Raw genomic sequence first — 12632 nt, forward strand, 5'->3', positions numbered from 1 at the left:
TCACAGAGCGCCACATTGCAGTTTAGGAAAGTCACCTGCTCACAGCTTTCATATGACATAATCACATTTCCTTACCATTTTCACCAGGTACAGGAGGAAAAGTGGTGACAACGCTCGCGGTAAGTGGTCATGGTGACCACAGAGATGGCACACTCGACAGTTGTTTTACCACATTAACTAGCTTCCACTGCCTTCAGACACTCTCAAAGTTGTACGAACACTGGCCGCTATCAAGTGCGGCACCGGAGCTATGGGCGCTTCATCTAGTAGTTCATTCTCACTCGTGATAGTCTTGTAACCCAGCCGAAGCAGCACATCGGAGCAGGACCTCTGGATATCTGCGATGTCCTCGTAACTCAGCTTGGTCCTCCACTGAAACGCAACCGTGGACGAATTCCTTCTGGTCGAATATGGATCCAATGCATCGGCCTTTCGTGCCTTGGTATGAGTCTTAAGAAAGTTGGACACGTAGACTGTGTAGTTCAAACCCAGTGCACTAAAAAGCTTTACTGCCTCCTTCTTGGGGTCAAGAGACACGTCTTCGTATCGGATTCGGTACGTGCTATTCGGAAACATCCTTTTGAGGTCTTCGAATGTGTCGAGATCCGCACGAAGCTCTGAGCAGAGTGTGTCCTGGTGAGCACAGCTCTTGGACTCGTTGCACCAGTCCAGTAGCCTCCTCGAAGCAAGGATACCTCTAGGGTCGCGCACAAGATGGAGAACCTTCACTGATCCGGCTATGTCGGGGTTGTTCGCTAACCAGTCTCGGACTTGCGACATGTGCAGCCGCGTAACCTTCATAACCTGCGCTGGTGCCCGCAAACACACCTTGGACACATAGTCCGGTTTGAAGCAGACCGGATGCTGTCCTCCGCACAAGGCCCAGAGGAAGTGGTTCCTTCGAAAGAGAAACTTCTTGTCGGACGCCCAGCGGACGTAATGCTGCACCCTCTGGAAGTCGCAGCGGAGCAGGTGGCCGATCAGGTCGGAGGCGTTGCTCGCTGCGTTTCCGTCGAGTCTGGCATCTTTACTGAACATATGCAGAGGTTCGAAGTGGTAGAAAGTGCGTGGTGTCGAAGACAGAATGTCGCCGACAAAAGTAGAGCCGGCCCGAAAGTAGGTGACAACAATGACCCTCTGGATTCTGTCGGCGGGGATAACAGGGTAGTGAGCCAAAGTTCGATCAAACATCTTGAGCATTCTGGAGAGCAAGAGGGGTCTGAACCGATTGATGGGCGCCTTGCTGACAGAAGCCTTTTGGTGGATGACGAAATGTCGAAATGGCATAGGTGCTCGAACCACCGATATAGAAGTAGAGGTCACCACTGCCGGCCTGCGGAGACTGGCTGGCGTCACTTTTGATAACGCCTTCTTGGTCATTGCTGCTTTTCCACTAGGCTCTTGCGATACGCGAATGGCGTTTGATTCCTTGTATTTCATCCCAATGTTGGCCAGGAACGGTGTTCCTGAAAAAAGAAAAAAACTCAATCGAACGACAAACCCTTCTCTAGATATTACGTGAATTGCTATTCGCTTTACATACTCGCTTTAAACTTCTATGTTGGATGAAGTTGAAGCTTATCATAATTTGTTTATTTCACAGCCTTTAGAAATGACAATAACGCAGTAATACAGGCAACCTTAAACGCATGAACTACAACCTGTGGCATATATTCGTAATGCAAGCACACAAGGATGACATCTCCAAGACAATGGCTTTGCATTATTTAATCATTCTGACTGGTGCCTCATGGCAGCACACGTCTAAATTATAAGTTAACGAATTATAAATCAAAGGCGTAAATCTAAAGGTAATAAATTAGCTTACAAAGACATCGCTTTGGATTATGGGCGACAACGCCACTCAGACTTATACATTGCCTACACAGTCTGATATATGGAAGTATTTTTTAGCGTTTACAGGTTGTTATTTTAAAACCTGCGAAAGATAGTGTGACGTAGTTCACGCAAACAAGACAATACCACATCCGGACGACTGTAACAAGGGTTTTTTTCGTCTACATATCAGATTGCCGAGATCACGCTTCACGTTTTATTAGGAACCAATGTCAGAATTTAATGGAAGTTTTTTTGTGAGGCTCAACGTATTCCTATCACTATGGTAATAGGTTGAGAGGAGAAACCAGCTTTAGGACACCTAGGGTTCGTGACACGAAGCAAGGTAAAAATGTCGGAACGTGTCAGTGATATAATAGGAAGAGTCGGAACGTGTCAGTGATATAATAAAGGGATAGAAAGGTATAGCCATGGAAGGCTCCAGCTCTCTCATCCAATGTCATCAGAGCACGTAGCGGTATCTGGACCTTCACTAAGAAACAGGAGCTCAAAGAGGGTACACGGATGTAGAAAATGAACATGACTTCTAGATATGCACCAAAACGCCCAGCTACAAGTATTTCTCTGTATCTGGACTAATAGTCAAAACATGTAGTACTGCGAGGGGACTCTGAATAAAGGGTAGAAAAGCTGCTACACCTATAAATCCCGTCTAATCGGAAGAGGAAGGGCGGACGAGTGCAGCAATCATGTTCGAAGACTGCGATAAAGAATTGAGCGCTGAAGACCAATGAATTATTCACAGGCACGTTTCTTCCAGATTTTTGCGTGCAAACTTTCTTATTTTCACGCCCTCGATTACGTTTCCCGTTAAAGTTACAATTCTGCTTCATAACTGCGAGCGTGAGCAATAATCGTACTCATTTATATTTACTTTCCCTCTGAGAGCCAAGTGCCCCTCGCGATATGTACGTGCAAATACTGTATTTCCGTCATATAGCTCATTATTTACATTTTCAATATGTGAATTCAAAGGGCCAATTGTCCCTTTTAACTTGAGAGAGTTTGTAGCCACATGTTCCAAAGGAAATGTCCGACGGCGGCCTCGACCGTTTTAAACCTCGCATCCTTAAATATCACGTAGATGGCAGGCGAAAAATACTCGGACCCGCGCACCCCTTTTTAAGCATCGCATCCTCTGTGGCAGCACAATTCCTGGATCCAATATTGGCACATTGTTGGCAATGCACTGGTCCTTTGTAGGGCAGAACATTACCAATGCAACACCAATATTGGGCCCCCGGTTTGTGCTGCCTAGGCTCAATACGTTACGAGCTTGCATTCGCAGGTGATAGTTTAAAGGTGACACGGCCGGGCACTTATATGTCGAAGATGGCACTGGTGCACCGACACTCATTTCTCTTTCGCTCATGGAAGTCACTTGATGCGTGATTGGTCGGCAGGTTGCGTGACGTCACTAAGGAATGGCCGATTTGAGAGTAGTATGGGCACCTCATTTTATATGTAAAGGTATGAGGGTAGTCGTACAGCGGGACCGTTCCACCCCGTTTTTGATGCCTCGTTCTGTCGTAAAGTACATAAGCCACTGGGAGGGGTCACAGGACTGCCTTTTTCTCTGACCACGAGACTGTGATGATTATATTCAGCTCGAAACCTTGACCAGAAAGAAATGCCGACGGTCACAGGACATCCCACATAGTTTGTCGCCTAAAAGAAAATTTGCACAGAACAACCGATCATTCAGAAATGGACATCAAGATAGTAGTGGTGTAGACGGCACCTTTCCTCCACGTTGTGAATCCTCGCTACAAACCATTATTTATGTAAATTATGTGATACATAATTTTAAAAAACAAATGCATTCCGAACTATAAGTTATTTAATACACTTATGTTACGTTACGATTAAAACAGATTTTTAACATAAATTTAAGTCGCAGAAATGTAACACTCACCTCACCTCATCAATTGTATTGATCGTCTGTAATATTTCGTTTAGTTTAGGGACAACATTATATGTGAAATTGAAAGCCATGAACACTAATGGTGAGTGCGGTTAGCAATTTTGTTCATAGGCATTCTAGTCAGAAATATGTGGTGCCATTAGTGCATTTAATGCGAATTTAGTTGGCTTTCTCCCTTTATTATTTATAAAATGGCGTCGGTAGGTGTTGTAGCATCGCTAAAGAAAATTTAGTCTATATCATAAAGATACTAATGCTGCTTGCATAATATGCATCAAAATGCAAGCGATACAATTTTGCAAAAAACGTTTGAGATCACTCCGGCCATCCGCACTGGAGGAACGCGTAAGCAGATCACTTCGGAGGTCGATATTTTTCCGTTTGGATGTTTCGGCGTCTAATTGACTTAGTTGTCTAATTAATTACACAATGACTCCACATGCACCAACACCCTTTACTCTGCTTACCTTCACTTGTTTATTCAGCTACTTCATGTCGAAACACATCCATCTCCGTTTTACGACGTCACACTGACGTCATATCCGACCTCGACATAACTACGCCAATATTGCAACGCCCTCATAGGTCACGTGACGGGAAGTGAGGTACCACGTGGTCACTTTATCACTTTCAACATTACCACGTTTGGCTATTTCGACTTCTAATTAACGCAATTCGCTCTTACTAACTACTAACTTTATATGCACCAAAGTTTTTCCCTGGGGAGATTTTTTCTTCCTGTACCGGCCGCAACCATTCGCTTTTTCACATGCTCCCTAACTTGACGCAATCCTGAAGACAAAAAATGTTCTGGTGACGAACTCATCAAACATAGTCGCTTTATGCTTATTCATTAAAATTATAGGGTCTCTTTAATGGCTATTAAGAGGAGAATGACGAAAGCCTACCCTTCCTCTCCTGTTATTTGCCTCTCAATGTTTGCCATTTGGTTGGTTGGTTTGTGGGGTTTAACGTCCCAAAGCAACTCAGGCTATGAGAGACGCCGTAGTGGAGGACTCCGGAAATTTCGACCACCTGGGGTTCTTTAACGTGCACTGACATCGCACAGCACACGGGCGCCTTGCTTTTCGCCTCCATCGAAAAGCGGCCGCCGAGGCCGGGATTCGATCTCGCGTCCTTGGGAACAGTAGTCGAGCGCCGTAACCACTGCGCCACCCCGGCGGGGTAATGTTTGCCATTTATCGGCGCTCGTTGCAGTGCTACATATAATTATAAATGGTTTACAAGGAACGAAAGGCGCAGCAGTCTGTCACACACTCTCCGACAATTGTGCGTTTGCACGGTACTAATTATTAATAATAATAATGATAATAATAATAATTGGTTCACAGGAAGGGAAAGGCGCAGTAACTGTCACACTTGCTCTGTGGACACCCGAACCGCGCCGTAAGGGAGGGGAGGAGGATGGGAATGAAAGTGGAAAGAGAGAAAGAGGGGCCGTAGTGGAGGGCTTCGCAGTAATTTCGACCACCTGGGGATCTTTAACGTGCGCTGACATCGCAAAGCACACGGACGCCACTTCGTTTCGCCTCCATCGAAACGCAGCCGCCGCAATCAGGTTCGAACCCGGGAACTCCGGCACAGTAGTCGGGCGTCTTACCACTGCACCACCCCGGCGGGGCTTGCACGGTACAGCATCGCTCCTTCGTTTCGCCTCCACCGAAACGCAGCCGCCGAAAAAGGTGCACGGTACATCATCGCTCCTTTTTCGGCGGCTGCGTTTCGGTGGAGGCGAAACGAAGAGGCGTCCCTGTGCTGTGCGATGTCAGCGCATGTTAATCCCCAGGTGGTCGAAATTACGCTGTAGCCCTCCACTACGGCTCCTCTTTCCACTTTCACTCCCACCTTCCTCCCTTCCCTTACGGCGCGGTTGCGGTGTCCACAAAAAACAAGTGAGGCAGTTACCGCGCCTTTCCCTTCCTATAAATCAATCAATCTATCGCTCCTTTCGCGTGGCGTTCCTTGGCGCGCGTTGAAGTGTGGGATTGCAGATAGCAGGAACGTTAGACAAGATGAGATTTCTGGTTGGTCGCTTCGTATTTAGCGGCAGGTGACGTCACTCCTCTGTCGACCAATCAGGCGCGCCACTCGCGCGGACAGCTTTTGTCGCTGACAGTATGAGCCATTAAAGGCCTTAAATATTCACCATAGACATTTGGACCACCAAGGCCATGAAGGCGAAAGCTCGCTCGCGCGGTGCGCTACCACGACGGCCGCTCCCCGGAATTCTCTTTCTGCTTCGGTGGCGCGTCCTGTCCACCCACCTTTCTCTGATAGCGACCTCTGCGTTCGGCCATGAGGTAGGTTGAGACTAATGACGTACTATTCCAGGTACGTATAACATCCACTCGAATTCCTATCGCATAATAGCCACCAACATGAGAAGCAGATTCATGCTAAATGAGAAGCGCAATGGTGTGGCACAAGACGGAGAACTGCATGCAGTACGACAGCACCACAATTCTAATATGAAACTTGGAAAATCTGCGCCCAATGAAGGTCCGTTAATGGTGTCATGCGCCGATGTGTTTCAGAGCTATCGGTGGGATACTGCCGTTACAACTTCAAAATAACAGCGCTGGGGAGTTCTGCCCACGCGTCAGCGGCTAGCTTCATGGGGTGTCGTGCCTAACGACAGCTGTCACAACTGCGACGTGACAGAAACAATCTACCATGTGTTTTACTGCTGGGTGGCCACGCGGAGACAGAGAGAGAGAGAAACAACTATTTGCCCCAGATGTCGTGAATTAGGGCAGATGGTTCCTGTGTGGCCCCCAGGTGGGGGCGACATCCTGGGCCCACGAAATGAGTGAAAGTTGTGTGTTCCTGTCTATCTTGGTAAGGAGTTGGTGCCAGCTTTCCGCAGAGGGAGCTGGCAGGAGGGCCCTTGGGGGCGGGTTATTTACGCATCCCCAGAGGATGTGCGCCCGAGTGGCGGGTTCTCCGTTGTTACAATTTGGACATGCGGGGTCGTATTCCCCGTTAGCAATTAGTGATAGCCTGGAGTGACTAAGAAATGAGTGTGTCTGTAATCTGCGCAGCAGGGTGGCTTGAGCGCGGTCGGGGTCGGGGTGGGGAGGCGGGAAAAGGCGTCGCGTCTCTTTTTGTAAATTGGTAATTTCGGCGAAAGTCTGGGGGGCTTCAGCGAGGGCGTCTAGATGCGCGAGACCGACCGCCCGGATCCTCTGGCAAGTTGGTCGGCCCCATCGTTTCCAGAGTTGCCCGCGTGGGCGGGTACCGAGACTAGGTTAGAGTGTTTGCGCGCCCGGTTGTGTGTATTGTCAAGTTTATTTTGTGGCGTCACCGCTGCCTTGCAGAAGCACGCAGGCAACCGGCACGCACAATTCCAGCGCTTCGAAATCTCCGTCTCCTCCTCTGGAAGTACCTGTCCGATCGTCTGGAAACAGATGGGAAGGAGCGGTTCTTGCAGCTCTAGCATACACGTTTTTTTGTTGTTCGTCCGGATGGTCTCGCCATGCCAGCACTGCTTTATTGAGTGCCATGTGGTGTTTCTTCTGAACATCCCCCCTCTCTCCTTTTTTTGTCCCCCTTTTTGTTTGGGGGGGGAGGGAATGTTGAAGTCTTAACACGTGCATATTGTGTGCTTTCTAGCTTGGCATTAGTGCAATGGTCGTTGTGCAGGAGACGGACCTGCAGCTTGTGCATCATTGTTTGATATAATGTTGGACAGAGTGTATAGTATATATTGTGTATATGAGCATGTATATGAGTATATTGTTGATGGTGTCCGCTACTATGTACAATTTGCCGTGATGTCACCGTGCACTCACCCAATTATTTTAGGCTGGGATTTTCTGTCTGCCGCATCAGCCAGCATTTCGTGTTGTGACAGGGTCCTTGACATGAACGAGAGCGATCCGTCTTCTGAACCTCCCGAGCCCCGTCATCGCCTGCTTGCCGCTACTGACTCAGTGTTGCCCCCTGGATGCGAACAACTTGTCGCGCTTACTTCTACTGACATTGATAACGGAGGTGTGCTAGTCGTGCCTTCTGATCGCCATCTAACCCGTGGAATCGCGTTACCAACAAGTCTTGTTCGGTTTGAGCATGGCACAGCGCTTGTCGCTGCTTCGAACGGTTCCCCAGAGGCCATTGTGCTGACCAAAGGGAAGTGATTTCCTTGTGCCCTGGACATTCACCCGGTGTCTCTCACCACCCTCATCAGCAGCTTCTTCCGATGCTTGGTTAGATGGTTGGTTTGTGGGGTTTCACGACCCAAAGCGACTAAGGCTATGAGACACCGTAGTGGAGGTCTCCGGAAATTTCGACCACTTGAGGTTCTTTAACGTGCACTGGCATCTCACAGCACAAGGACGCCACTTCGTTTCGCCTTCACTGATACGCAGCCGCCGAGGCCGGGATTCGATCCCTCTTCCTTGGGCACAGCAATCGAGCGCCGCAACGGCTGAGCCACCCCGGCGGGGCTCTCTCTCTGTGTTCTCATTGACACCATCAATCCTGACCTTCCTTCGAAGTAATTCCTGCAACATGTGTATATGAGTTGTAATAATGTTCTGTTCAGTGATAGATGTAATGTGAATAAGCCAAAAGATTCACAAATGCGTATTGCACATTGCACATGTGCAAAATAAATACGCCTTATGCTGACATTATATATATTTGTTTTTACCTGGAACTAAATCTACACTTTATACATTTTCATGCCCATTCCAATTCAAAATTGTATATATCATCACGAGCAACCAATTTCGTTACATATGTAACGATTGACCAGTGAAGTATTTTCTTTTCCTGGGGTGTGTTATGTGCACGGTCCTCTGCTTTTTTTTTCTTTATCCTATCAGTTTGGTCATTAGTCACTTCGTTATAATACTAATTGGTTCACAGGATGCGAAAGGCGCAGCATCTGTCACACTTGTTTCTGTGGACACCTGAACCGCGCCATAAAGGAGGGGAGGAAGGTGGGATTGAAAGTGAACTGAGAGAAAGAGGAGCCGTAGTGGAGGGTACAGAGGAATTTCGACCACCTGGGGATCTTTAACGCGCGCTGACATCGCGAGAGAAGGCGGTGGTGAAGGCTGTTTCTAGCCCTACGGGGCTGGCACGGTAGGTCAACGCCGCTTGCAGCGGGGGCTTGCCAGTCACTAAATTTTATCTGTTGTATGTCGTCATCGCACCCGCCTCAGCTTATGTGGTGGACGACGGCTGTTGCGGCGCGCGTCTTTCTCTCACTCTTCTTTTTCTTCCTTTTCTACTTTCTCTCTTCTGCACGAGGCAGCGGAGCACGGAGATGGCTCAGCTACAGCCCCGCCGGGGTGGTGCAGTGGTAAGACGCCCGACTACTGTGCCGGAGTACCCCGGTTCGAACCCGACCTCGGCGGCTGCGTTTCGATGGAGGCGAAACGAAGAGGCGTCGTGTGCAGTGCGATGTCAGTGCACGTTAAAGATCCCCAGGTGGTCGAAATTACTCCGTAGCCCTCCACTACGGCTTCTCTTTCTCTCTATCCACTTTCACTCCTATCTTCCTCCCTTCCCTTACGACGAGGTTGCGGTGTCCAAAGAAATCGTGATACAGTTACCGCGCCTTTCCCTTCCTATAAATAAACAAATTAGTTTGAAAAATCAGCTACAGAGTCAGTAGCAGGCCCGTGCATTTTCTTTTCTTTCTTCCTACAGCGACAACATTTTAACGTGCGCTGACATCGCACAGCACACGGACGCCTCTTCGTTTCGCCTCCATCGAAACGATTTGTCACTTCCCATGTCAATAGCTAATAAAACTTTTTCTAAACCACCAACTTACAGGTAACAGGTCTTTAAGAGTGACGCCGCTATAGCTTACGTTGTGGATGCATCCTTCCTCACCATCAGAATGGAACGCGCCGCCATCGTACCACAGAGTCCACAGTTTATTCAGATGACTGTCCTGTTTTTGCCAACCCGTGTACCTAGCGAAGCCCCTGCCTCTAACTCTTGAGGTTTACGGTAAGACCTTGCACATCAATCGATGCCTCATGAATTCGCGTCCTACTGCCGCCACAGCGACGCAGCATCTTAAGATTGAGATGAATCCCGAGTCACCTATCGCCAACTACGCGGAGGTCACCGCTCATCGAGTGACCTGTGACAGCAAGGGGCTCCAGCGCATCTGCCAGCGATGTAGGTTGCCGGCACTCTTCCCTTGCTATCACGGCTCCTTTCTACTTTAGCTGTGGCGTCTTTTGTTACACGCTCCTGCGATGCGCCCTCACGTGTCGGCGTTGCGGTGATCCCCAATAAACACTAGCTTGTTCGATTAAGCTATACTACTCGGAGGCTTCTCAAGACTGACCCCTCCCTAAGTTCTGCGAAGCCCCAGGCACCTGAAATCCAGGTTTTCAGTGGTCCCGACAGCGTCCGTGAACTCAGCACTTACACTCAAAACGTTCAGGCTGCTTCTTCTCCGTCTACCAAAGATGACGAGGCTCCGACAGCTGCACCCCATGCTTCAACTTAGCGTTAGTCCTGTGTGGTCCTATTTTGTCTTCGTCTTGGTTGCGCTATAGTTATTTTATTGCAATATTCACCATCTAACACAACATGAAGTTTTAAACCTCAACTGAGAAACGTCGGTATTGTGCGAGGCAGACCCGCCATCTAATTGAGCGTCGTGAGAAACCCCTTTACTAGCGTCCCTAACCCGTTTTGAAAAGCCTTCCCCAGCAGGAAATACGGCATCTGGAAAGCCACCCATAGCTCCTCGAGAGGTCAGCGTCACGCAGATATCCGGTGACACCTCGAATCCCGCTGTACCTGGAAATTAAAACATATGGTCATTTTCGTCGTGTTCGAATTCCCTGGTCATCGACAACGAGAGCGTTACAACTGAAAAGACGGGCAAATTGTCTCCCGAAATCGCGTCATTATCGTCCACCTCAAACACGATGTCGTCGGACACAGCGGACGTTGAGATGGAGGCTTCCTCAAGCTTCAGTTTGAAGCGGCCTTGAACCTAAGGCTCGGACTCGGGCTCCTCCGTAGGTCAGTCTGGAGAGGCCACGTGCTTCCTCGGGTGTGACCCTTCGCAAAACCTGAGACTGTTCTGCGTCGTTTTTAGCGCGCTTTGATCTGCCTTACATCATGTTTAAAATTTTTCTTCTTCATGAATACCTTGTAGATTATAGCACTTAATGTTTGCTGTTTCTATAGTCTGTAAAAGCGAGCTGAGGTGACGTATTCAGCCGGTCTGCAAGTTGCAATATCCTTTGCCTGCAAGAAACTAGATTGGCTTACCTAGCGGACGTATTGACGTCTAAAACGCATTCAGATGTAGATACATTCTTTTTTATGCTAGCTTGTGCTCAAATAACGTTGGTATGGTCATTCTGAATCGCGTTCCGATGTAGATGCATTCTTTTTTATGCTAGCTTGTGCTCAAATAACGTTGATATGGTCATTCTGAATCGAATTCTGCGCGACCACCACGGGCTGTATGACAACATATGACTGTACATTCCATTATATTAGTTTTAGAACTCTCTGTAGCTACACTTCCATTCGTCCTACTTAGGTTATTGGCTTTTTCAAAGGGCTCCATGTTTATATTTAGGCGACCGCAGCATTGTGATGCTTGGGGATCTTAACTACGTGCTATACACGATTGTAGGCTTTCAGGGTCCAGGTAGAGCTAGGCCAGGCGGGAACATGCGACAGCTGCTATGCTTGGTTCGGCGGTTTGAGCTAGGGGACGATTTCGAGCTACTCTATGGGCGAGACTGCGTGGACAAGGCACATCGGTATTTCCTCGAGCCACCTAGTAGGGCATATGTTTCGCCTATGCTTGTGAGTAGGTTCTGTGGTTGGTGCTGACGCGCTGTCGCTTCTTCCATCACCGGTATACGTCACCGACCACCATCCCTTTCGTCTGTCGTTCTACGTTTTCGTTCCGCTAGCGCCTTCTAGAAGACGGTGGCGATTACACATCCGTGCTCTGCATTACGCCATGCGATGGACGGCCTTGAGTGTACTTTGCGGTTATCGATAGTTAGTATGGTGCCTGAGAGCTGGGATAGACTGAAGGAACAGTGGTGTCATCCTTGAGTCGTCCCTGTTCGTGCTCTAAGAAATCAAGTTTCGAACAACAGTGATCGCCAAACTTCGCACTGTATAGCGCACCACGTCCCCATCTGCAGTCATAGACACCTGGAAAGAGGAGTGCCATGAACGCCTGCAGCGCCTCTTGTGGGCCTCCTCCTCGACGGCAGCAACGTGTTATAGTCGGTGAAGTCCTATAGCCCATGCCGAAGTGCTCCGATTCGCGCGCCAGGCCTTTCAGTTCAGTTCAGTCGTTCAGTCGTGTCCGACTCTTCGTAACCCTATGGACCATATCACGCCACGCTTTCCGGTCTCTCACTATCTTCCTAACATCACATAACTTCATCTGCAGTGCCTCGAGGATGCCATCTAACCAATTCGAACTTCCTTCAGTCATTCAATATACCTTAATGGGAGAGACTTATCCATCTTCTTCAAACATTTTATAACCATCGCAGAGTCATTTTCTCCTGTATATCGCGCTTTCGTTACATCATTTCTAAGCGGGGTTACCTCAAGTTCCCACAGAGTATTGCGATAGCTCCGTGGCTCCACTGTACTCTAGCAAAATTGAAGAGGCAATAGAGTCCATGAAAATATATTCAGCCCCTAAAACAGATGGGTCCTCGGTGGAATTTTACATCAAGTTCTGAATTGTGGCAGGTTCCTTTTTCACAGAAGCAATTAGGCAAGGCTTCAGTAATTAGGTTGTTCCAAATACCCTCAGAACTAGTCGCATTGGTCTTAAACTTAAACATAATCCTGTCCCGTCTAC

General features: G+C 48.4%; 1 protein-coding gene across 2 annotated transcripts in view; it reads right to left on the reverse strand.

The window, feature by feature from the left end:
* The window catches only part of LOC146179657 (carbohydrate sulfotransferase 1-like), a 68161-nt gene continuing 55529 nt past the window's right edge, over positions 1-12632 (reverse strand). For both annotated transcript variants that reach the window (XM_084579300.1, XM_084579301.1), the window contains one exon: positions 1-1466. In XM_084579300.1, coding sequence (XP_084435426.1) covers positions 178-1466 — 1289 coding nt within the window. In that variant the 3' untranslated portion in view covers positions 1-177. The remainder of the gene's footprint in view (positions 1467-12632) is intronic.

The sequence above is a fragment of the Amblyomma maculatum genome, chromosome 9, assembly GCF_055883805.1.
Source record: "Amblyomma maculatum isolate TAMU_Amacu chromosome 9, ASM5588380v1, whole genome shotgun sequence".
Classification (NCBI taxonomy): domain Eukaryota; kingdom Metazoa; phylum Arthropoda; class Arachnida; order Ixodida; family Ixodidae; genus Amblyomma; species Amblyomma maculatum.